General features: G+C 37.1%; 2 protein-coding genes across 7 annotated transcripts; one reads left to right on the top strand and one right to left on the bottom strand.

The window, feature by feature from the left end:
• Window positions 1–1,841: 1,841 nt before the first annotated feature.
• Window positions 1,842–21,898, top strand: LOC113697240 (1,4-alpha-glucan-branching enzyme 2-2, chloroplastic/amyloplastic-like). Of its 4 annotated transcripts, none has more exons than XM_027216777.2 (22): window positions 1,843–2,408; window positions 3,263–3,420; window positions 4,305–4,597; window positions 5,642–5,740; window positions 6,391–6,433; window positions 7,436–7,495; window positions 8,855–8,935; window positions 10,700–10,816; window positions 11,180–11,263; window positions 12,010–12,131; window positions 12,307–12,426; window positions 13,804–13,933; window positions 14,042–14,152; window positions 14,710–14,838; window positions 16,242–16,345; window positions 17,181–17,325; window positions 18,174–18,321; window positions 18,434–18,534; window positions 19,800–19,877; window positions 20,181–20,336; window positions 21,068–21,142; window positions 21,239–21,898. In XM_027216777.2, exons 1-22 carry the CDS (start codon window positions 2,270–2,272, stop codon window positions 21,344–21,346), a joined length of 2,601 nt encoding a protein of 866 aa, XP_027072578.1. In that variant the 5' UTR covers window positions 1,843–2,269; the 3' UTR covers window positions 21,347–21,898. The 4 variants fall into 4 exon arrangements, with proteins under 4 accessions (XP_071910675.1, XP_027072578.1, XP_027072580.1 ...); XM_027216778.2 differs by having other exon boundaries at window positions 1,844–2,408; window positions 3,317–3,420; XM_072054574.1 differs by lacking the exon at window positions 21,239–21,898 and having other exon boundaries at window positions 1,842–2,408; window positions 20,459–21,113.
• Window positions 21,899–22,177: 279 nt separating this feature from the next.
• LOC113697241 (growth-regulating factor 4) lies at window positions 22,178–24,982 on the bottom strand. Of its 3 annotated transcripts, none has more exons than XM_027216782.2 (4): window positions 24,610–24,982; window positions 24,194–24,418; window positions 23,519–23,882; window positions 22,178–22,690 (listed from the first exon to the last, which is right to left on the bottom strand). In XM_027216782.2, the coding sequence occupies exons 1-4, from the start codon at window positions 24,863–24,865 to the stop codon at window positions 22,255–22,257; spliced, it is 1,281 nt and encodes a 426-aa protein (XP_027072583.1). In that variant the 5' UTR covers window positions 24,866–24,982; the 3' UTR covers window positions 22,178–22,254. The 3 variants fall into 3 exon arrangements, with proteins under 3 accessions (XP_027072583.1, XP_027072581.1, XP_027072582.1); XM_027216780.2 differs by having other exon boundaries at window positions 24,194–24,427; window positions 24,610–24,980; XM_027216781.2 differs by having other exon boundaries at window positions 22,178–22,687; window positions 24,194–24,427; window positions 24,610–24,980.
• Between the last annotated feature and the right edge of the window lie 811 nt (window positions 24,983–25,793).

Raw genomic sequence — 25,793 nt, 5'->3', positions numbered from 1 at the left:
TTAATATTTGTAACATTTTTATTACCCCATTTGTCCCGCGTTTATATGTTTGCCGCATGAATATATACATGTTCTTTTCAACGAGCTATCTTTAATGTCAGGCGTTCTTTTTTTTTTTTAAGAAACTTTAATACTAAGTTTGAGGAAAATTGTGGAAATGAATACATTCATTAATCCAAAGTAAGGATCCATCCTTTTTTTTTTTTTGGGTCTAGTTTCACAATTTATGCCAACTCATACTCTAACCTATACTAAGTGGATGACACCATTATCGGATCATATGGGTATGTACGGGTGCATTAAAGTAAGGGTCCATCTTTTTTATTTTTTTTTTCTATTGTCACTGTGTATATATACTTCTTTTTTTTTTATCTAAAACTGAGAAACTCAGACTTTTTGAATTAATAAACCTAATCCCCGAACAACCTTCAAAAGCCGACAACTTTTGAAGGCATCCGGGGACTTATAAACCCAAAAACCCAACCCCTCATTTCGATGTGGGATAGGAAACCCCACTAAGTGTATATATACTTCTACTTTAACCTATAACCTATACTAAGTGAGTGACACCACCGTGGGACCAAATGAGTGCGTACAGATGTAAGGAACCTTAACCTTCCTGACCAACTACTCTGAAAAGATTAATAGTTGTTTAGCAACGGTCCATCTTATGCGACACTTGTCTAATGTACTGAGCTTATGTCACACGTGTGCGTTCTTTCTTTAAAAGGAAAATTGACAAGTACCGTTCACCTGAGATGAGGCGCCTAGTCATGGCATTTGCGCACCGAGGTAGAGAAATTTCAAATATAACGCGTGCACCCGTTAGAAATATTCGGTATTAAATCGTTATCAGTTCGGATATTTTATTTCCAATTTCAGGTTGCGGAAAATAATATAGGATTGATAAGAGAATATTCTAAAGAGATAATTTCAGAAACTTCTCCTGAAGTTTCTAATAATTTCACTTAATACTTTTAAAGGTTCAAAATTACACATAGCTCCCTTATCTATTTAAAATAACAATATCAACCATAACATTCTAATAAAACTCCATTACTTGCTATGCTTATATAGCGAATGAGTTTTATAATTTTTTCCTTTCCATTTTTATTCATTTCTCTTTATATTTCATTAGAAAATATGACAAACTATGTTATCTTAACCTTTATCTAGGTCAAATGTGAAACTAGTATCTTTATTTTTTATAAATTTTAATATCATCTAATTTTTTTGCAACTCTTTTTTTAATCAAAATTAGGAATAAATCAATAATAGCCTAAAATAATGGTCCAAAATTACTACCAAACTATGATAGTTTCATCAGTGAACTAATCTACAAACTAAAAAAAAAAAAAAATCAAGATAACACATTATTCTTTATTTTAAAAATAATCTATATCCCCAATAAAGTATAAAAAGTAGCATACTATAGCGATATATTCATTGTTGTAGTTGGTTATCAAATTACAAATATTGGCATAAGAAATTTGACATTCATTAATTTTACAATTGTGTTAAGTTACTTTATAATTGTTTAGAAAAATAATTTAGATTTTGTAAGATAAAGGCATTTTAGAATATTCATTAAAATTTTGACTATTCCAAGGTTTGGTTAGAAGTATCAAATTAAGGGAGGAAAGTATATTTTTAAAAATTTGAGGAAATTAAGTGAAATAGGCAAAAACCTTAGGGGAGGTTTTTAAAATTATCCTTATACCCAAAACTTTGCTGCCAGCCGGTTCGTGGCCACAAAAGTGCAAATTGCAAAAAGAACCTTTCTCTAGAAATCAAGCAGTAAATGAAAAAGTAAAGACTAGAGATGGTAGCCTTTCGTTCCTGATCTTTTTGGAGATTCATGCCCTGCCCACCCACGGCCACGTGCAGTGGGGGAGGCCCATGGCGAATTTCAGTTTCAAGTCGTCAGCAATTGAATTGACGATCCAGGATATTGAAGAGGAGTCTAACTGGACCCCACGCCCCATATCCCCATGCATGCTGGCTGCAACATCTCACACATATACACGTATTATTGCTGGCTCCTACACTCAAGTTTTGGAAGTACTCAATTATCACTCAAAATCCCATCACCATCCACCTCTTACGTCTACTGCTACTAATGCTAATAGAGGTTTTTCACGGTTCTCTCGGGCGCTGGTAGTAGATTAAAGTAGCACTAGTGTCACTTCCACGAGCAATAGATCTACAGCTTTTTGCCGGACCAAGTAATAAACCCTAAAATTATATTGCTGGAGAGGAAAAAAAAAAAATGGTGTACTCGTTATCAGGAGTCCGCTTTCCCACTGTTCCGTCTTCGTCGTCACTGAACAAGTCGGTTCGAGCGAGTTTTAATGCTGACCGGAAGATTGATCATCTTTCTTTCTTCTTGAGAAACCGCTCTTCTTCACGTAAACTCTCGCTTCTTTTTTCTCTCTCTCTCTCTATTTCTATGTACTTCTTATGGGTATGTCGGATTGAGTGTTTTTGTTTTTATTTGTAGTGTTTTGCCTGTGGTGTTAGACTTGTTGGGTCTGTTTTTGGCGAATGAATAGTTGTAAATGGAACGCGTGAAGGTCCGTGTGGCTTTTTTCGTACACGGTTTCCTTTATTTTTGTCTCAATTATAAATTATTTGTTGCGACGCAGTGTGCGATGCGGATTACTTCCGCCTTTTCCTTTATTTTATTTTATTTTATTTTTGATTTTTGAGTGTTGCTCTGACAAGGATTTTACTCTGTCAACCCCAACGTTTAGTCTGGTATTTGACTGAATTGAAGGTCCATTGACGTTTTGATATCACTTAAGCATTTAATAGTCTTGGGTTACACATACAATATCTTGTAACGAATTGGTGGTAGCGTTAAGGAAATGCAGTATTAAGATGTGAAGGGCTGTATTGGTGTTAGAGTTCAATTGACATTGATTTTCAAGGGAAAAACCTTGAACTAGATTTAGATTGCTGTCTGAAAAGTAGAAGAGCAACATTATGCATATGATGAGGTAAAGTTGAGTATTTTCTGCCAGGTATTTTTTTAGTTGAAAGAACCCTTTTGCCTTGAGGGCACAAAGGGGTTAATTCGGCTGAAGTGTTTACTTCTAGGAAACCTTCCCAACTTACTACCTGAATGGATTGGTTTATTTCTTTTGGACCACCACTTAAAGAAGACTTTTCCGCTTTTTCTGTACATTTGGTTCATTTTATGTACACCATTATGCTTTCCAAGATGGGGTAAAGTTGTAGCTGTTGTGATGTTCTTTTCTAGGGAAGAACCTTGCTAGCAGGTTGGCTTTTGACTCTGAATCCCCTTCCTCTACAGTTGCTGCATCCGGGAAGATTCTTGTTCCAGGCAGCAACGTTGATGATTCCTCATCATCAAAAGAGCCATCAGAGGTTCTTCAGACGGTTTTAGAAGATCCTCAGGTATGTAGTCATGATATTATCCATGTTGAGCAATGCATGCTAGAAAAACATTGAAATCATGTTCAGGCCCAAAGTATCAAGATGTTGATGCATATATCATATGTCATGGATGTGGATCAACAAATGTTCGAGAAAATTTTTTATGCAAATTACAGAAAGGATAATGAAATAGGTTATACAAAGCTTATACTAATAATGCTAACATGCTTAAAAGAAGAAAAAACAGTTTTCTTTTATTCAAGTCATTAGTGCAGGACTCTTTTCTTGTTTGCAATGTATATCTCACCTTTATAGTGTTGAAAAGGCTGAATTGTGTTATTCAGGGTTCATAAGTGTGTAATATTTTAGGTGGGAATGAGTTCGATGCTGTTTAATGAATGTTAATAATCTCATACTTTTGCTATTGTGATCTAATTTTGTGTTTGTTAACTTGAATTTGTTATGAAATAGAGAGTCTCTTGAAATTCTTTCCTTGCATTTGTTTTACTTGTTTATTCTGCCTCACTGATTGGATGCATAGTCTTTTAGTAACCTGCATTGGGAGTCGTAATTGTGTTGTTGCTTTTGTAGATTATATCTAGTTTTTGTACTGTGTAGTAGGGAAGTTTTTCTAACTAATTTCTTGGAAAGCCTTTGTCTTTCTGTTTTGCAGCGCACTTGTATTATGTTTCATGTAACTAGATCCTTTCTTCTACCGTTTTGTCTTCTTCCTCTCTCTCTCCCATTTCTCCTCAAAGTTCCCATGTAAAGGCTGCATTTGCACTTCAAACTTGTGCTCATCAATGTCCTTAAATCCTGACTTTTTTTGTTTTGATAAACAAAGTTCTCATATTTTATTTCCTGCTTCATTGGTATTTGTATTTTGACTTTGCACTTTGTTTCAGGCTTCTATTGACGCTTCAAAGATGGGAAATGAAAGTGAAATTGAAGGTGAGGAGAATTATATTGACCACACAGGTGGGTATGGTGAAGGTGATGAAGTGCAAGATTCTGCATCTTCATTGCCTGTACATGAAGATGAAAAGGTGAAAGGTTTAACAGATTCGGAAGTGGAGGAGATGATTAGTAGAGAATCAGAACAAGTCAGAAAAAGAACCATTCCTCCACCTGGAAATGGGCAGAGGATATACGAGATAGATCCTCTTTTGAGAAATTTTAGTGGTCATCTTGACTACAGGTTGGAATGCTAGTCCCATTATCCCTCCACTCTCTGTCGTTGTTTTTCATCATTTTCTCTAGTTTAAGCATGTGGATCCTTCAATATGCCAAATACCTGGACTTAGTCTATGTTTTTTATTCTTGTTGAAGTAGACTGTTATCCCGGAAGTTAGTTGTTTCTTTTGTATCGTGTAAGATGTCTCTCAGCCCCCTGAATCATGCATGCAGCAAAACTTTTTTGGAGATTCAGTGAAAAATGAGTTTCCAAATTCCCTTGAAGTCAATCAACAAAAAAAGACTATTGTTTATTAGTTAAATTCTTTCTGTGTTGATGGTCTTATGGTTCCATACCTTGCTGGTTATCTCTAATACTTTTTGTAGGACTGTGGCACGAAACTATATTACATTTCCCTTACAAGGATGGGTTGGGTGGGCTTAAATGTGGGGAAATACTTAAAGTTGTGCATTTTAAAAGTTTACTTTCCCAATCATTTAAGATTCACTTTGTTGTTTTATTGACCATATATTATTACTAGGAATTGGCTTTATCAGTGCAGATTGTCCTCTTATCTCATCCCTAATGATGTTTGTGGAATTAAAATCTATCTATTCTACCTTTGAAGCTGTAATGTCTCATCCCTTTTCCGGTTATTAGAAAATCATAAAACAGAAAGAGTTCTTTTCTGAAATCTTCTGTTGGTTTCTGTTATGTAACTAATTTAGCAAGTTTTAATTTGAAAATTTTCTTTTTCCCCCTCTTTGCCTTGAGTAAATGTGTCTTTTATTTTTTGTTACTTTCTCTTAGTTAAAGTAAGAGAGAACAAATCCACTAAATAGTTGGCACAAATTGTCTTTTTGCCTTCCAATTTTCAGCTTCTTTTGTGCACTGTGGAATGTGATACATTCTCTTAGATTTTAGTTTTTTCCTTTCATATCTAAATCTCAATTTTATTGGACACACTTGAGTTATTGCCTACTAAACTAAAGATTTTGCCTATTTTAGTTTGTTTTGTTAATGCTTCTTTTGTCCTGAACTGTGGCCTGATGTGGTGTCCAATCAAAGGTATGGTCAGTACCGTAAACTGAGAGACGCAATAGACAAGTATGAGGGTGGTTTAGAAGCATTTTCTCGTGGTTACGAGAAATTTGGTTTCACTCGCAGGTATTTCTCCTGATGTATTACTGTGCTACCTAGATTATCCTTTAAAAGTTCTTGCACACCTTGATGTTTACCATCCTAGAGATAAGGTGGAACCAATATGCCTGCTTTTGACGCCTTTGCCTTTGTTACATGTTATTTGTGTCACAATATTATTGAGTAATTAATGATCGTACTTGGCTGTCGAATGTGTACTCCTGTTGAGCAATCAGATAGAATTCAATTTGAGAGATGGCGCCTCTTGCTCTGATGCCCTTGGACATCGTTTTGCATCTTTAAGTATAGGTAACTAGTAGAAAGCCTTTGGACCCTGTGGCATGGGAAGGTTACTTGCCTGTCGTAGGTTGGTCCTATTTGGGAAAACTGAATTTGTACCTTAACCTAATTACGATGCCTCTTAAACATGGGTAGAAAATCTTCATGTTGTCTGGGAACATCATTTAGAGTCCTGATGATTGCTTAAATTTGTGTACAAGGGAGTCTAGACTACTGATTCTGTGCATTCTTGTGTTCAGTTTATGTTCCTTCTACTCAAGCTGTTTCCTATGTCCAATCCAGAAGTTTATGTTGTTTATGCTATTTTAATGTCTTGAAGAACATTTTTTCATGGTTACAGTGAAAAGGTTGAGGTTCTTATTTTATTGTGTTTCCAGTGCCACAGGAATCACTTACAGGGAGTGGGCTCCTGGAGCCAAGGTTTGTGTCCTTTGTACTCTCTTTGCAATAGCCAAAGTCCCTACAGTTTACCTTAGATTCTTTATCTCTGTCAATATGTGCTGCTCTGCCTTTTCAAATCTTATTTTGAAACCTTACAGGAAAAGCTGTTTATTTGCATAAAAGCATGTCAATAGATGTTTATGGTTGGTGGATTGCAGTTTAAATTGCTGGGAACTAACTTTTTTGTTTTTTGGAATATCTCTCCTGTTCATCTTTCATTGAATTTTTTATCTAGGATGTGGTGCTGGGAAGAAAATAATGTTTCCATTTTGGTTCATGGATGCATTTCATTTGATTATGGATATATCGGCTTCAATGCGTCTTCTACAACAAATAATGCTTATTGAATCCTAATGCATTGAACTTCATCCTCTCCATCTGCCAGATTATTACTTGTTTAACCAAGTAAAATTAGGATGCATGGTGGATACTTAGATTTGCCTCGGGTTTTGTGAAGCATATAAAGTGGTCTCTGCATGTTGTGTGAGGTTTCATTTCTCTTCCTAGCACCTGAAATAGTGGGAGCTTTGTGCTGGCATAGCCTTTTAATGCAGTTGAACGACAAGTCTAATGAAGTAGTGTATATGTGAAAGTTCTGACTAATCAGGGTAAAGTTACAAGTTTTAATCTAGCTTGGCTAGTTTTCTTGCTATGTATCTGATTATTCTTCTTATGTGCTGTCCAATATGGTCTATTTGACTAAATGTTTTCTTTTTCTTCATGATTACTTGTCCATTAAATCATCTTGCTGATTCCCAACAAATGCCAGCTATTAAACTGTTTCTGACTTTCTAAATGAGGGAAGAAAAGTGTTGACAATTTATGGCCATGTTATGTTAACAATGGCAAATACATAGGCAAGCAGCACTAGATAGAGTATTTTTTAATTCATTAAATGTCATGAAAAAATCGAACCTTTTTTGCGTAACTTGTTGGATTTCATTTTTGAGTTGTCAGTTCCTTACTTTATGATGCTTGCAGTGGGCAACACTAATTGGAGATTTCAACAATTGGAATCCTAATGCTGATGTCATGACTCAGGTATGCTAATTACTTTGTATATCTTATTGCTCTTCATATATTTGTTTAGCATGCTGTAGTCCTGTTTTGGACAATTGTGATCTGTGTGATGCCACTGTTGTTTGTATTGATAAAGGTAATGATGTCCTGTGTGGTGACCTGTAATGATGTCCTGTGTGGTGACCTGATTGTGACATGATAATATATGAGTCTTAAGATCTTCGGATGGGGTATGCTTGTGAATATCAATGGTGTATATTGGCGACCCATGCTAGTGAACAGATCTCAGTGAGCTTTGTATAGCGATGTTTAGCACAATCCATCAGTAGTAGGTTTTGATTCCCCCTCATACCGGTAGGGAAAAGTGACTAAACAGTCATCTATTTTTGTTCACTTAAAACTGAGGTACTGATGGAGCAATGAAAACCCTTTATCAAATTTGAGGGGTATTTTGAAAATCAAATTATTATTTGGGATAATTTCATAAACCTCCCCTGAGGTTTCTAACAATTGCAGCCACCTCCCTTGAGGTTTAAAAAATTACACTTACCTCCCTTAGTGTTATGAAAAGACTATAATAGCCTTGACAACTCTACAAATCCTAAGTATAAGTGGGTGTAAAGAAAAAAGAAAACCACATTTTGCAAATATTTCTTTATTCAAAAACTCTCACCTCATTTCACTTAATACATTATATTCAATTCCTAGGTCATTTAATTGGACTTCTTTCTTAGTTTTATAAATAGTTGACTAGTAGGGATGCATTTGTTAAAAACAGTTTCTTCACTACTTACTTAGCACCCAAAAAAAAAAAAAAAGAAATCCAAACATTAAAAAATAATGCCTTAAAGCATGGCCTAAATTTTGCTATAAAGAACTACCTTAAATTTTTTTACTTAACAAGTAATGCTGATATTTGATTTCTTTTATCATTCAATTTGTTTTGTAAATCAAATAGGGGTGAAATAGGATATTCATTGGATGTTTTGTGCTTGCATCACCATTTGTTACCAAACATACTTTCTAGGGGAGGTTTCAGTAATTTTTCAAATCCCAAGGGAGGGACTGCAATTGTTAACATTCTCGGGAGGTTTCTGAAATTATCCCTTGTTATTTTAACTCTCAGTGAAGGATGGATATGTCTTTCCATGTGAAGGAGGTTTCCCTCTCTGTTAAAATGCTTGCGTTCGAGCAGAAAAATTCTGACTTGCATATTTCCTTAGCATACTATGATATGCAATGTAAAATTGGCATACCTATTCCAATAGCATGCAAGATACTTATCCCAATAACATGCAAGATTTTCTCCTTCATTTGTTATAATTTAGTTTTGTTGAATCTTCTAATGGAACATGGCACTTATTGATTATTTTTATACAGAATGAATTTGGCGTTTGGGAGATCTTTTTGCCAAACAATGCTGATGGGTCGCCCCCAATTCCCCATGGCTCTCGTGTAAAGGTGATTCCTGGATACATTAGAGGCAGGACACCTGGGTTTTTGTCATTGAGGTTTTTATTTTATTTTTAAATTTTATATTCACTTGCCTATTTCCCTTTGCCAACTGCTTCAACTTGCAGAAGTGGATTGTGGAATATATCACAGAATTTTTTTGGTCACAACTGTAATTGGAGCAGTCCACCATGTTAAAGGAAGTTATACCTGTTGAACACGTACCAAACTGAAGCTTGTGATAGCTTCTAAGCTTGATAATCTAACCAATCGTAGAAGAGAAAGTCTTGCATGAGCCTGTTATTGAGAACATTTTGACATGTAAAACCATGAATACATTTTTGTTTACAACAAACAAGCCTGTTATTGAGATATATTGACATGTCTTTTGCCCTAGTCAGTGCTGATCCAATTAGAATGCTAATCCCTGAAAATAGGTATGCAGTAGATGCATGGTGTTACATGTACAATACCATAAATTGTGTTCCCTCCATCCCATTGATAATGTCATGCTTTCCTTTTTGGCTTGTCCCAGAATGAATGTCACATACTAAATTTGGCAAACAAGTTTTCCCACCATTTCTCTCTCTGCCCTTGCATTCAGTTGTCACCTTACATCATCATTGTGGGCCTTGGAGTTTGCAGTTATCATTCAAATGTTTACCTGTTGCAAAAGCATGCATGGTTGACACATGTTTATTTGGTTGGGGTGTGAAAAGCATGCACTAGGCATTTGGGAAACATAACAAACTACTGCAGGCCCAAGTTTGCTTTTCATCACCTGATTTTAACTGAAAAGGTTCTAAAAGTGCCAGTATCAAACAAGCATAGAATTTGTGAACAAAGCACAATTCATCCATTCAAATACACTATTCTTAAAAAGCACATGTTCTGAAAAGTGACAAACTTTTTGAGACAAAGGGAGTAACTGCAAACCAATTTAGGCTCCTCCTCCAACTGCATTAATTATTCCACTGTTGTTATCCATGTGAAACTTTATTATGTCATCCTTGAGCTAGTGAAAGTAATGGCTATGGAAATGCTATGTTGTGTTAAATGCTTTGTTTTTCATTCACTCTTGAAGCTTACTAATGCTGTCCAAGATTTGTTCTCTTTTTGCTTCATTGATTTAGTTTACTCCATAGAGCTCATTACTTGCTTTGATTGTTCTAAGTATGCAATATCTGTTCTATATGCTAATGGTAATTGTCTTAGCTGATTTGTTGCTGAAATATTCATGTAAGGAACGGAAGGCTTTATAAGTTTCAAATTGGGATGCCCTGATGAGAGTGGTCTTAGCAATTTCTGAACGATAGGTTTTTTGGAGGATTTCTGAGTCATCCCTTCTAACATGGCTGTGACCATATTCCTTGCCATGTTTGCTACTGTAACTTAACGGCTTCTAACAGTTTGACAGATGATGAAATTAGTCTTAGCAATTGCTCAAGGTTAGGTTTCTCGGGGAATTTCTATGTCATACATGTTACATGACACTGACAGTATTGCATGCCATATTAACTAGTGTAACTTAACTGCTACTAGCAGGTTGACAGTTTTGGCTTGTGAACTTGTTGCCTGATTATCACTGTGGAATTATTATATATATGCACTAATTGCATCTCCCCTTCTATCCCCCTTCCTAAAACTAAAGCAAAATAGCGTCCCGTTGTCTGTTTCCCTTGTATGGAGTAGTTGAGCACTTATATTGTCAATTCGTAGAAATGCAATTGGGCTACTGTCCAGATAATATTATTTTGCATTTTCCAAATTTAGGTACGTATGGATACTCCATCTGGCCTTAAAGACTCGATTCCAGCATGGATTAAGTTTGCTGTTCAGGCTCCTGGTGAAATTCCATATGATGGGATATACTACGATCCTCCAGAAGAGGTACTTTTTTGCCTTATTATTTTTTTACTGCCTAAGTGGTAAACTTGTGGTTTAGGAGGTTTCATGGTTATCGAAATGAAAAATGGTTTACATTTAGATATTGTCCAGCTAGGCATATTGTTATAATGCCTTATAACTTTTTAGGATGATTTACTTGTGCTTTCAAATGCCTTTTGCCTTTCCTTTGTTTATAATACCATAAACTTGCAGCTTATTTAATTTTTAAGAAATACATCATACTTATCTTATAAACTGGACGTTTTTGCTTTTAACCAGAATGACTTTTTTATATTTTTTTTAACTTAAATCAATTCTACTTATTGACCTCTCATGCTCATAACTTTTGATAATGTATTTCAACAGGAAAAGTATGTATTCAAGCATCCTCGGCCTAAAAGACCAAAATCACTCAGGATATATGAGGCTCATGTTGGAATGAGTAGTACAGTGTGAGATCCCTCCTCTCTTATGTAATGATTAAATTTTTCTTATTTTCTCTGATTGCTATTATCTTGTGAGTCAAGATGTTTATTGAGCTATGAACCTGTATGTACAAGCTTTCCATAAAATGATGGTAGTGGTCCGTTTTCTCCTATAATTGAAAACCTAAGGGGAACTGTGGCAGCTGATAGGCAACTATATGGCTATAAATAAAGTGATAAAGATATTTGGCTCCGCTGAATTGTATCCATGATTCAGATGTGTTAATTGACAGTGGAAAGTGAATAATTTTTGTGAACAAAATGCATTTTATTGTGTTGTATTGTATATGACTCTTTCTATTTTTGGAGAAGCCTTAGTGGGAGTGTGGATTCTATGGGCCACCAAGTATTGATACAAATTTTGCAAATCATTTATGAACACAGAACATTGAAATCTTGACTCCAAGAAGAATTACTCTGTTTGGCTTCAGCTCTTTTTTTAGTAGTATGTTAATGGGATCCTAAATGTATGAGGTTAAGGGTAGATTGCAACTGATGTTCACTCTGAACTAGTGTTCTCACCGTGGACTATTAGGTGGCATTTGCAACTTTTCGATCATATAAGAATTTGGTGTATAATTGTTCTGTTTTCTTCTGGCATCACTTGGGGAGGAGATGACTAATGTTGCTCCTATTTAGATGTCAGAATAGTTCTCAATTAGTTGTATTTTCCTTCTCGTCCTAACAATGTTATCGACTTCGTGAATGCAGGAACCTATCATAAATACCTACGCAAACTTCAGGGATGATGTGCTTCCCCGTATCAAGAGGCTTGGTTATAATGCTGTTCAGATCATGGCTATCCAAGAGCATTCATATTATGCTAGCTTTGGGTAATTCTTTTGTTCTATTTGGTTTGTTCAGTACATATTTGTGCAAAAATATCCTGCAGCTGTGGTGCAATTTTACTTTGTCTTTTATGGTGATTTGCAGCAGTGCTCTTGGATGTTTGATAGTTTGATTTTCACTCTAAGGGGATATTGTCTTTCTTTTATTCATATGCTGCAGTTATCATGTCACAAATTTCTTTGCACCTAGCAGCCGTTGTGGGACTCCAGATGATCTTAAATCTTTGATCGATAAAGCACATGAGCTTGGTTTGATTGTTCTGATGGATATTGTGCACAGGTAAGACTTGCACATTGATTTCCCGAGCAGACTTCGTCAGACTTGAATTGACCCTTTTGCATCTTCATTTGATTTATAATAAGATTTTCTCCTAGAGAATAATAATATTTCTTTCTCTGATCTTTCTTCTCCTCCTCCTCCTCCCCCCCCCCCCCCCCCCCAAACAAACAAACAAAAAAAGAAAAGGAAAGAAGAGAGAACATTGTTCATTTGGAATTTGTGTTTTGCTCACAGAAATACCATTTTGGTTGATTAAGTATCCACTTTGTGCTTTGTTGTGTTGTGTTAATATCTTTTCGCTTTTGATAATGTAGCTACCAGTATTGACTCAGATATGAAGAATAAACATAAATAAGAACTTGTATTATTGAACTGTTAAACCACCCTTTATAACCTTACTTTTGCACTTCCATTATACCCTTCAACAAAAAAAAGGCACAATGCATTTGAATTTTGAAAAGCAGAAGCTTTCTCTCCAAGTCATTTACTATCATATTATGCTGTACTGGAACATGATATCTCAAATTTTGGATGTTGTCTAATTGATCAAAAAACAATTCCACTTGTTTCACTTGGATGGCTAAGCTTATACTTATTGAAATATAGGTTACCTTGCACCTTTGAATTGTAGAAGGTTTTGCTTTGCTTATGTAGTGTTTGATTGCAAAGGGAATTGTGGGAATGTTAGTAAATTTTTTATTGGGTTTTTGTTTCGTGAGGAAGTCATACATTTGTGTCTTTCAAATTTTGACAGAAAAAGTTACTTCTAACAGAATATCTTAGTAAGTACAAGTTGCAGAATTATTTACAGAAGAAATTAGTTTCACTTTTCTTTACTTCAGTCTCGTTTCTCATAAACCTTCCCTCGATCAGTGTAGAAATTACGAGGTCATTGTGCACCAAAATGTGTATTTTAGAGAAGCAAGTAATTTTATTGTTCTTTTCCAATCTGGCAAGAGCCATTTGGTCTTCTAAGAGGCTAATTATCTTGGATTATGGTTAAGGATGCTCTCAACTGGTTTTGAACAGGTAGTGTTTATGATCTTTGTTTCATTGCGTTATTGTTGACGTCTTATGGTTTCTCTTTTTTGTCCATTGGATGGTTTGGTACACCATGTCCCTTTTGCCTCTACATGTAAGGTACAATTTGAAGTTGTCAGCGAAACTCTTTTCTTAGGAAAACGGAAATGGTTTTTTCAGGGCTGGGCAGTTTTAGGTTGTTTGTTTGAATTCAAGTAAACTCGCAATACATTTGTCTCTGGTGTTTGACATCTAACAGGCTTTCTTCCTTTATCCAACTGTTATTTTTGCAACTTAAATGCTAGTATTTATATTTTTACCTGAAGGAATCTAACTAGAAGTTGCTTTTTTGTTTAGCCATGCGTCAAATAATACTTTGGATGGGCTAAACATGTTTGATGGCACTGATAGTTGTTATTTCCACTCTGGCTCGAGGGGTTATCACTGGATGTGGGATTCTCGTCTCTTTAACTATGGACACTGGGAAGTATGTGCCATCTTGCCATTTTGGATTCATTTGCGTGAAATATGTGTCCTTTTTGCCCCCTAAGAAAAGCTAGTTTTGAGGTTTGCATCAAATCATCTTCTGTTATAGGTGATAAGGTATCTTCTCTCAAATGCAAGATGGTGGTTGGACCAATACAAGTTCGACGGCTTCAGATTTGATGGTGTGACTTCGATGATGTACACTCATCATGGCTTGCAGGCATGTGTATATACGATGCTTTGGCTACGATATCATTATCTATAACATCATGATTTTTATTAAATGCTGCCCCTTCAAAAGTGTTTAGGACTACTCCTTGATGCCCCTGAAATATGGTTGTATTTGTAGAAAGATATCTAGAATCCGGTGACTGTGCTCTTTGTCCTACAGTCATATCCTTAGCCACTTATTCTCCTCTTTCTCCTGCTTTATTTCATTGGAAAGGTGGATGTGTTAACTGCCTTTGATTTCTTTCATGTATTTATGCAATTATTTGAGTAGGATAACTTCACATCAATCATTTGATGAGCCAATGTTACTGTAATTGTTTTAGGTTGCCAAATCAAAATAAGCAGGGTTTGGTCTTGTCTGCTGGACATGTGCACAACATATTGTCCCATCATTTTGTGTTTTTCATACCTTGTATATGCAGACCTATTCTTCATTTGGGGTTTTCCATGATCACAGTTCCATGATCTTTTGTGGCAGAAACCCATGCAGATAAATTTCTTTACCAGTATATCACTACTTTATCTGACATTGTTTCACTTTATTAGGTTGGATTTACTGGGAACTACAATGAGTATTTTGGATATGCAACTGATGTTGATGCAGTGGTCTATTTGATGCTTGCAAATGATCTCATTCATGGGCTCTTTCCTGAAGCTATTACCATTGGTGAAGATGTATGTATATATGTTTATTATGCTTGTAAATTTGGCGATTGTTTTAGATGTGATATTAGTTTCCATCAGTTAATTGTTCTGCTTTTACTGGATTTAAGAATCTTATATATGTGGATGCTTGGGTCTTTGTACAATAAGAAATAAGCAGGTCTTTAACCCCCGGGGGGGGGGGGGAGGGGGGAAGAATACTATGTTAGAGGTTGAAGTCAACAACAATAACATCTGCGAAATGTGGAGAAAGAAAAGGTAAGGTGTAGTTTCAAATAGAGTAGAAAAGGGGAGAAACAGACCAAAAAGGGAAAGAGCAAATAGTAAACAATTTTCTCATCTGTGAGATGAGGTTCACTGTTCATATAGTGGTGGGCACTATAAGAATTATCTTAATTATAGAAGTAATAAAGGTTGGCTTCTTCAATATGCAACCAATATTACTGTCAAGGTGTCTTGATGTTATACCTGGTTCACAAGAATTCTTTCAGATTTCTTGTGCAGCATGTCTGTCACGGTCCACCATAACCATCCTCTGTCTGGAATTCATGGAATAGCTTCTAAGTTTTGACTTTTCCAGCGCATCAATGTAGATTGATGCTTGGACCTTTTCTTGTAATGTGGATTTTTTTATTTTTATTTTTAAATCTAACAACGATACTTTGTAAACTTTAGTCCTAGGAGAAAGGAAAGTGATAAGTGGATCAGTCATGATGCCTTTACAGGTGAAGAGCAGATTTAATGTCCCGGGGCCCCTAACTTGCTGAAATTGTTTGCAGTCATGAGAATCTTCATGATTCTATTTTTTCAACTGCACTCATCTGTCACACCTACTACTTGGGCAAGTCCATTTCCATTTCTTGCTACCTCAGGAGAATAAAAAATAATAACAAAGAAAGCTCGTTATCTATCCTCTTTGATTTCTGGGGTACCATATTCTCTAGAACAGAATAAGTATGCTTATGAGAAACTTATGAACTTATGTCATCATAATTTCTCGTAACTCTAATGAAACAGTGTGTGGAAGGTTCCTTAGCACTTGAATTCATATGAAGCATCATTCTCTGGCAATATTCAGCCAGATGCCTCTAGATTCTCTTACTTCTTGCACATCAAGGTTCACAATCCTCCTGAATTTGATACTTTAATGATTTGTATGCATCAGATCTTTTGTCAGTTGAGTTCAATAATAAAATCCAGCAGTATTGCTTGACTCCAACATACCAGGAATGTTTATTTTGTTGTACAAAAATCTGTTGACAGTAAACCATCTTGTTGTTTGGTTCTCTTTTTAGCTGATTTTGATGTTGATTATTAAGCTAGCTTGTACTAAACATTCCTATTACATTACATAGCTACCGTTCTAGTCCTTACAAGTCTGGATACTGCATTGCTGATCTGTTTTCTTATCTCAGGTCAGTGGCATGCCAACATTCTGCATTCCCATTCAGGATGGTGGGGTTGGATTTGACTATCGCCTTCACATGGCTATTGCTGATAAGTGGATTGAGTTGCTCAAGTATGTTACCCCTAGAAGTTCAAATACTAGTAATGCTTTATAGATATTGAAATAGGCTGCATTTTTTGCTGTTAGTGCTTAGCTTAAAAGAATCAAAAGGTTATTCGACATAATGAATCATTTCTACCTTGAGGTCATATAAAGATTTAACTGTAGGATTTACATGAGCATCCTCTAAATTTTTGGGAAAACTGCCAATGGCACATTTGTCATTTGAATATAAGGTTAATCTTAACAATACTCCAGTTTATGCTTTCAAATGCTTGCTATTTGAATGTAATACTGCAGTTCTGTTCAAGGCTTTTTTGTTTTTCTGGCATATGTAAGTTCTTCTTTTGAGGGAGATATCTTGTTGAGCTGATCAAAATGCTTCTGGTTTTCAAGGACCTTATACAGTATTTGGTGACCACCTTCAGCTTGTTCTTTGTAGTGCTTTGCAGTGGAATAGTTTGTTTCTACAAAACCTTGATGGCCATCCTCATCCTTGAGCTTGAAAACACTTTGGGAGTCCACTACTACTTGCACACTGTCCTGCTTTAAGCTTAATACTGTCAGCCTTCTTAAGTGATACGAATAACTCATGATGTTAGGTTCCTGTGATAATTTTCATCAATTTATTCAGCTTTAAAATTGCACTGTTTGCACATATTCATGCTACTTTTCTGTGATCTATGTTAGATAATCTTTATCCTGATCAAGAATGTGAAGCATTTGTACTACTTGCTATATGTAGTTAGATAATGTGATTGTTGCTAAGTAGCATGCTCGTTTTGACTTTAATTATATGTCATCTCAAGCTTATTTAAAGCTTCTGGCTTTGCTTCACGTGGCACAGGAAGAGAGATGAGGACTGGAGAATGGGAGATGTTGTTCATATGCTAACAAATAGAAGATGGTTGGAGAAGTGTGTGGCTTATGCTGAGAGTCATGACCAGGCTTTAGTAGGCGATAAAACTATTGCATTCTGGTTAATGGACAAGGTTGAGTACATATATTTTGATATATCTTGTAATGGCTTTCTTTCGCTTCATCTCCCCCCCCCCCCCCCCCCCTTCTTCCCTCAAAAAAAAAAAGGGAGGAAAAATGAAGGTAAGAAGAACAAAATGAAGAGATAAGGGAAAAATAAAGTGCAGTCTATATCAGATTAAGGGACCAAGAATCATTGAGATTTGTTGCTCAATTTCCTGAAGAAGTTTGCTTCCTTGAAAAGATGCCCAAAAGGATATGGAATTTACAAAAAAATGGATGTTATGTTGAGAACAAGTGGTGGGCATGGTTTGCCCTGCTCTCATTGTCCTTGTATCATACTGCATGATAGTTCTGCCGATCCAAGTCAATTTTTTTCTTCTACCAAAAACTAAGATTGACCCATTTGTTTTATTAGTAGTGTTATTTTTTTCAGTTAATATGGTTGCTAGCCTTGTTAGTAAGTTGACTTCTGTCATTTTAGACATGAAGTTTATTAGGCGTTTCTTCTATCTGAAAGCATAGTGAATTTGCATCAGCTGAATAAATCTATGGAAGGAACAAATTTAGGTTAAAGTATTCGAATAATTACTAAATGAATTTCCCTTTCTTTTGCTCTTCTGGTCGCATGCTTCAGTTTGACTTTTGCTTTATCAGATTTCCAGAAGGGTTGGGTTGATGGGAAGGGCCTAGTTAAGTGCTCAACGTGGTTGACTTTCTTGTGGTCAACATGGCCAAAGAAATTTTTATAATCTGTTATTCCAGGACTTTGAACCAGATGCGTATATATTTCCCCGACAATGTAATTCTATGGCTATCTGCGCGTAAATTGTTCATATATCCTTCCGTTTCATGTTTGCAGGATATGTATGATTTTATGGCATTGGATAGACCATCAACTCCTCTAATTGATCGTGGAATAGCATTGCACAAAATGATCAGGCTAATCACTATGGGGTTAGGTGGAGAAGGCTATCTAAATTTTATGGGAAATGAATTTGGGCACCCTGGTAATAATGAATCTGGTTTTTCCAACTTATGCTATTTTGTCCAGAAAATAATGTGAATTTTGTATTGTTTCATGGTTTATAGCAAATTATGATTTTTGCATTTCTTTATCAGAGTGGATAGATTTTCCGAGGTTTGATAACCGTCTTCCTGATGGCAAAGTAGTCCCTGGAAATAATAACAGCTTTGACAAATGCCGGCGTAGATTTGATCTGGTATGGTTCTTCCCTAGCTTTGCCTACAGTCAGTACCTATTGTTTGCCTTGCATGTGGGTCTATTTTCTTGTGTCTATCTTTGCTGAGTTCTGAGAGGCTTAGATTACATCTCTGTTTAACTTATGTGGGAAGTATTAGATTCTTTTACAACAGCTAAATTGGAAGTGAGACAAGGTCAATTTAGTCAATTTTAGATTTCTGTGTGGGGATGCCTTTGGGTAACTTGCTATTTGCCAAAAGTTGATTTGTTGAGAAAGAGACATTAACTGCCTCAATCTTAATAAGTAGGTGAAGTTACGAAAGTCTCTTTATCAAGATTTCTCTAAAGATTGGAAAGAATGACCTTACTGAAGTTATCCATGTGAGCTTTCTGCTGACAAAGCATGATGGCAGTAGGTAGTCCTTGAAATGTTTAACTGAGTTTTTTATTGTTAAATTAGAACAATAAGTAACCTCTAACATAAATTTGTCACCTGGCCTGCCAACCGAATTGAAACTGCTGTTCAAAAACCAACTCTGAGAAGGTAGAAGTAGGTGGGCGTGCATCTTTCTGCTCCTCGCAAGTGATAGAATGAACTTGGACTTAAACCTGTTTAGTGGTGGTTCTTTTGGCAGTGTGGGTAGAATAGGGCTGCTCATGGTACTACTTTTAGATTTGGCAAAACACTGTTATCAGTTCAACAAAAGTGCCCTAAAGTTTCATATGCAAGTAGCTGCTGCTTGTTAACGTGCTGTCTTGGGCCGGAGATATTTTATTGAGTTTTATTGGGGAAAAACCACTTAAAGTGACCATGAAATTCTAGCTTTGAATCGAAAGGCACCAAGTTAGTTTGACCGTACAAAATTCACAATAAGTCTTTTAGAGCACATCTGGAGCATAACTTCTTACGTTGATGCTTTTTTGTCAAATTAGTTACATCTGGCTTTAAATGCTTGTAAATCATGTAATATTCCCCAAGGTCTTCCTGAATAGGCTTAATGACGGGTTCAGAGAGCCAAGATCACTCAACACTCTTCTCTTTCCTTTAGGATGTGAACTGATCTACTTAATCTTTACCCTTAGTGCATTACCCAAGCTCTCTTTAAGTTTTCTTGTTATTTTAATTTACTGTTGATTTGCTACATACATTGCCAAGAATTGTACCAATGAAACTTGCATATGTAATAGTACATTGTACTCCATTTTTTAATCCAAGTTTCGATGTATGCCTTTCAGAATATCTTAACAGATGTGCCTAAAAATAAATCATGTTTGAATAATCAGGGTGATGCGGGTTATTTGAGATACCGTGGAATGCAAGAGTTTGACCAGGGAATGCAGCATCTTGAAGAAATCTATGGTGTATGTTGTGCTTTTTGCCCTATATACCTGTCTCTCTCTTTTTAACTGCTAATACATATATGTAGTTATATGTAAACAGCTCTGAAAGCAAGGGTATCAGTGTCAATATGAATTTCAACGTCACTCCAATCATTTCAAAACTCACCACTAGCTGTTAGTTGTATTAGTTCACTGACCTCTCATTCCAGTATTATTTTCAAGGCATAAGTCCATGATTGTACCCCAGACATCGCATTTTATCCTTCTTCAGCATCTAGATTTGGATTTCTACATGTTAATGGCATCTCTTTTTTGTACATGCAGTTCATGACTTCGGAGCACCAGTATATATCACGGAAGAATGAAGGAGATAGAGTAATTGTGTTTGAAAGAGGAGATTTAGTTTTTGTCTTTAACTTTCATTGGAATAACAGTTATTCAGACTACCGGATTGGATGCCTCAAGCCTGGGAAATACAAGGTTAGGTCAACTAATGCTAACACAGCTCAGTGTCTCGCTTTTTCGCTTCTTAACCATTGGTCTATGATCTACCTTTTCAAGAATGCTGCTTTACCTCTAGTGAAAATGGACTACTTAATTAGTATTTCAGATTAAGAAGGATACTCGAGTAAGATGATAAAATCTCCCAGTTGAACAACAAATTTGAGATGTGCCCTACATGATCTTTGGTTGGACTAATGACATGGTTCCTGGTGTCTGTCCCTGGTTGTGACTGGAAGAAGTAATACGCTATTTGTTGATAGAAAACAACTCAAGGATAGAGAACTGGCATCCGGAAGAGAAAATAATGCTGGTTCTGCAAGGCTGGTGAAAAGTTGAATTTTTTTTTTTTTTTTAAATGTAAAAAATATCTATTCAGGTCCCAGTTTGAAGAAATGATCATGGTTATGCTTATGGTAAGAATATAAGGAAAATCGTGAACTAACTTGAAGCAGCTTTGCTATATAGAATCTATGTAACTCAAACATGAGAGATACACAGCATATGTCAAGTTGATAAAATAAGAATGCCTCGTAGTCTTACTTTGAAGCAAACTCCTTGGATGGTTTGTAAATTGCTAACGTAGCTGTTTTGAATAACTGGAATGACCAAATTTTGAAGTGTTATGGGTTCAGAGAATGATCGATCATAAATAGCAATGGTGTCCCACTTGTTCCACTGTCCAGTAACGAAGTCAATATTGTTTCCAGGTAGTCTTGGACTCGGATGATCCACTATTTGAAGGTTTCAGCAGAATTGATCACAATGCAGAGTTCTTCACATCTGTAAGCTTATTCGATACTCTTTAATATGTGTGTGATGTATTTTCCAAAGAAAGAAAATAAAGCTAGGAATGTATTATTTTTCATTGCCTTTTGCAGGAAGGATGGTATGACAATCGTCCTAGATCATTTTTGGTTTATGCACCTGCTCGCACAGCAGTTGTCTATGCTCCAATAAAGGATGAACAGGAGCCTATTGATGGATAAATGTCCGGCGCCCTGGTTGAAAAATGCCTTGGTGGTTGTTTTGGCAAATAACGAATTTGAAGTCGGATATATGTGAAAGATGGTCGTTTTGGAGCGCCATTGCCAGACTGGCAATTTCTCTTGCTCTGCTCTTTGAAAGGGGATATGACGAAGGAGACGTGAGTTATTCAAGGCATGGAACTGATAATAATGCTGAGCTTTAGAGCCTAATAAGTCTATTGTAGGCATACTGGCAAAGCTCAGGAGATATCATGTAAATCATCTTTTTATAGCATAGCCAGGTAGTGAGTGTGAGAGCAGCGATTTGTTAGTTTGACCTTCGTACATAGTATAGCAAACTGGACTTGTTGGTTTTGAGGGTCTTTTGGTGGGACCGTGGTACAAGCATCAGTCTTGTATTGATGTTTCCTTAGGCCCATGCGTCAGGATGTTTTATTTTTGGATGATGTTTCTGTTTTTGTTTTCATTTTGGGATATTTGCTTTCCTTTGTTAGGTTTCTGCCGTTTTGACTCCACCCTTCCTAATAACCGAGTCATGTATTTCGTGGTTTCTATCTTCCCTCTTTTAAGATTCTGGTATCTAAGCAAAACTTCATATGGCCCGTTTATGCTTTTATTAACCAGCTTGACATGTTTTAACAGAATAAAGACAATTATCAGAAAAAACATGGAATGCCAAACGGGCCTCGTGTGATGCAGCCTCAGGAAACCAAGCTCGACGGCGGAGAACGTGGCAAAATATTAATCTGCCCGAATAAAATAAAAAAAGAGAAAGCAACGATCTATGTTGTACAGCAGATCAGAGTGTTCAGCATGGTAAGACATAAAAAATTACTTAAATGAAAACAGCACAATAATAATAATAATAATAATAATGGGAGGATATTTGTATGCAAATTAAATTCGTATCAAGTGCTGACGTAGCTGGTCTCCGAAGCAGAGCGCCGTTGCAATTGATGTAGAACGCTGGTTGGCGAGGAATTGGACGTTGATGATCGTAAGGCCTCTGCAAGTGGTCCGCCCATTGGAGCCACTTGGTTTGCTCCCCAGGCACCGGTAACACCCCAGTTTGATTGGCTTCTCTCCCACTCTACGTTTTCAGCATCAGTAGTGTCATCTCCATCACCGGTGGAGAGCTTCAAAGAGAAGTCGGATGTGGTGGGGTTGCCTGAAACTGAGATTGAAAGGTTAGTGGTGGCTGAAGTCCCATTGCTTCCTCCATCGTCAGATTCCTGGAGTGATCGAGGCCAGTCATCAAAAAAATGCCGAAGTATCTGCCCACTTGATCTAGTATCATCTCCGTGCACATCATCCTGGGATCGAACTATTGATTCTGAGGATCTACTAAAAACAGTAGTGTAGATTTGGAGTCAAAGAGGGAAAGAAAAAACGAAATAGACTTTAAAAAAGAAAAATACTACTCCTACCATAAAAAAAAAAAAAAAAGAGGGAGGGTGTCCTGCCATAAAGATATTAATTGGGCCAAGAACAATCCAAAGTAAATTGACTTAAAAAAGAGTTAGATGACCCTCCTCGCCTCTCAGTTGGACAGGGTAAAAACTGAAAAGCAGCTTTAATTTCCAGACCTAAAGGCTAAAGCTCATCCATTCTGCCGCCCCAGCATGCATATTTTACTTTACTTTCTTCCTTTCGGGGGGGGGGGGGGGGGGGGGGGACATGTATTCCAATTATTAGCTCATGGAAATTATCCCAACTCTTATTTGATAATAAATGAATCCATTATGTTATTGGCTATACGTGACCAAACAGAACACCATGTTGATAGGAGCTGCTGATGTTTTTACTTTTTATGAACCCGCTTTCGTTTATCTCTGTTTCGCTTGCCTGTTTTCTTTAAGAGAAGGAGAAGGAGAAGGAGAAGAATACGAAGGGAGGAGGAAACAAAGGTGTGATCGAGCGGATGAGAGAGAATTTAGATCTCGTTTTAAGATGATCAAAGAGTCAATCGTGATTTAATTATTATATTCTGGAATAGTATTCTCAAGACTAGCTAAAACACACTTATGAAACGGTGATCTCCAGAGGGAAGATTGAAGCAAGGAACAAAAACTTGAGTCGTCAACAGTCTTGTCGTAGTAAATGTTGGCTCCAAATCAGGCCCGAAGCTTCTTTGAAGTAATTTTTCATTGCTGCTGGGTGTTAAGGGAATACCTTTGACTGAGGTGCAGAATATCAATGGACGGTGATGACCCAGAAATTGCAGAATGAGGAGTATCGCCGGCGACACTACCACCAGCAGCCATTGCAGATCCTAAGGGTTGAGCAACAAGGAAGCTGCTGTTTTTCAGGATTCCGCCGCACACATTAGCACCGCCATTACCAGGGGTAGCGGTACGAGTAGTGGGGATTTCCACAGGCTTTCTTGAACGGTTTCGGCCACGGTGCATGTGGCGCTCGCAGTACTTCTGCCCAGCCACCACATCTCTAGAGCACCTCCATTTCTTGCCATCTGTCCTCCGGCATCTCCCTGGCTCCGGATCCATGGAAGCTCTTCCCCAGTACCCCGACTGCAGCACTGTACATTCCAGAATACAATGCATATGTATATAATCAAAGGACAACATTAATATTTACAAACACTACTATTAATATAACTAATTAATTACTGTACGAAAGACCTCTTTCTAACAAAGGTTGATGCAATGATGTTGGAGTTCTGCGTTATCTAGATCTCAATGCCGAAAGATTTTAAGACGGAACCCTTATTCCAAGACGAGGTGTAGACAGACGTTTTAGCATGAGGAGGAGGAGGTGAGATCACCTCATCTAGATGAAACACGTTGACTTGATGGAGTGCAGATGTAAGAGAATGTAGGGACAACTTACATGCAGATTGGAAATGAGGAGGATAGTGATGACGATGGTGGTGAGGGGCGTAATAAGGGTGATGATGATGAGAAGAGTTGAGGAGGGTTTTCTTGACAAGGTGGTGGAGTAATTCGGGAGGAACAGCAGCACCAGCTAGCATGTGTCTGAAGATCAATGCCTGCAGTTCAAGCTCCTGCCACTGGGCCAAGCTAAAGTAATAACTCCCCATCCCTCCTGCTTCTCCTGATCGCACTAAATATCAGCGAAAAAGAGTGAGAAACAATGCGTGTACATACTTGGTTACTTAGAAGCAACAAACAACAAAGATACTTTTTTTAGCGGGAAGTAGTAAAACTTTCCTGAGTAGTAGCTGAGACGCAAAAGAAGATGCTACTACTAATAAAGTAGAGAGAGAGAGGTGTGTGTGTCGTTACCGGGATATTTGGTGGGAGTGGGAGTTGAATCAGTGGGGTTTGGGTATGGCGCTGACAGGTTGCTGCTGAGCTTACTGATACTGGTTGGTTCAGTAACAAACAATGGAAGGGCAGACGAGTCTCCTGAGGGTGGCTGATGCTGTGGGTAAACAGAGTAATCAAGGTGAAGTCTTGGTATCTTTGCACAAGGCGTAGTGTGTTCTTGGTCTGACTCACCCTGATGATGTTCTCTCCATTGCTTCAGATTGAAGTCCATGGAGAGATGAGAAAAAGAACGAGGAGATGTGGGATTTGTTTTGTGAGTGCTTTGGTTGATCAAGTAGCTTTTGTTTGTGCTGTTGGGGATTTTTAAGAGAAAGTTTGTAGTAAAAGCACGTGAAATGACTTTAAGTGGACACCCTCCTCCTTAATATGCCTGCTCATCTCATCCCTCTTCCCCTTAGACCTTTAAAAATCTGTTTGTGGTCAGTGGACCAGTGCAGAAGCGTCAGGGCACTTGAGAAAAAGACCGTCAGACAAGACAGTTGAGAGAAGATAAATGAATAAATAAAAGATCACCAGAAAATATCATAAAAAACTCAACGAAAGAGAGAGAGAGAGAGGGAGGAAGCTGCAGCTGCAGACAGAAAGCAGTGTTGATGTTTCTTGAAATGTAATGACTTCGGAAACGGAAGTTACGGAACAACAGAAAGAAGCAGCGGTTATTTTTTGGGTACAGTTTTGTATTGCAGGATTATTTACGAGGGGGGAGTACTAGGGAGGGGTGCGAGGACGAAGAACAGGACACAACAGCTTAAATGCCTAATCCAATTTGGAGATTTCGAGTTTTGGATTTTGCTGAGCTTTTTCCCATTTTGTGGTTGTGCCCTGCATTTGCTACAACAAAGTCACGACAGTCAAGAACGTAAGCCAGCTGAGCTGACAATGCAAAGTTCCATTTCAGCCCAAAGCCAGTTTTTGTCTTGGATATTTTTCCATCAACAATCACCTGGCTCTTCTGTTCCCTTCAGGTTGTTTCTTTGTTTATGTTAAAAGTGGAATTTTTTAAAAAAAACGAGCACAGATTGATTGATTATCTCTACTGGTAAAGAAAAGGAAAAAAAAAAGTAAAAGAAAAAAAAAAAGGTAGAACCCTTAACGGCTTGAGCAGCCCATTTCAACCCTTAAAGATTGATTTCTCGGCG

Source organism: Coffea arabica, chromosome 6e (assembly GCF_036785885.1).
Source record: "Coffea arabica cultivar ET-39 chromosome 6e, Coffea Arabica ET-39 HiFi, whole genome shotgun sequence".
NCBI lineage: Eukaryota > Viridiplantae > Streptophyta > Magnoliopsida > Gentianales > Rubiaceae > Coffea > Coffea arabica.
This window is presented reverse-complemented; position numbering and strand designations above follow the sequence as displayed.

Coding starts and splice junctions, on each gene's coding strand:
- LOC113697240 (XM_027216777.2), top strand. CDS start 2,270: ATGGTGTACTCGTTATCAGGAGTCCGCTTTCCCACTGTTCCGTCTTCG. Junction 3,421..4,304: donor CGGTTTTAGAAGATCCTCAG/GTATGTAGTCAT, acceptor ACTTTGTTTCAG/GCTTCTATTGACGCTTCAAA. Junction 14,153..14,709: donor ACACTCATCATGGCTTGCAG/GCATGTGTATAT, acceptor TCACTTTATTAG/GTTGGATTTACTGGGAACTA.
- LOC113697241 (XM_027216780.2), bottom strand. CDS start 24,865: ATGGACTTCAATCTGAAGCAATGGAGAGAACATCATCAGGGTGAGTCA. Junction 24,428..24,609: donor CACTCCCACCAAATATCCCG/GTAACGACACAC, acceptor GCTGATATTTAG/TGCGATCAGGAGAAGCAGGA. Junction 23,883..24,193: donor TCCTCATTTCCAATCTGCAT/GTAAGTTGTCCC, acceptor TGGAATGTACAG/TGCTGCAGTCGGGGTACTGG.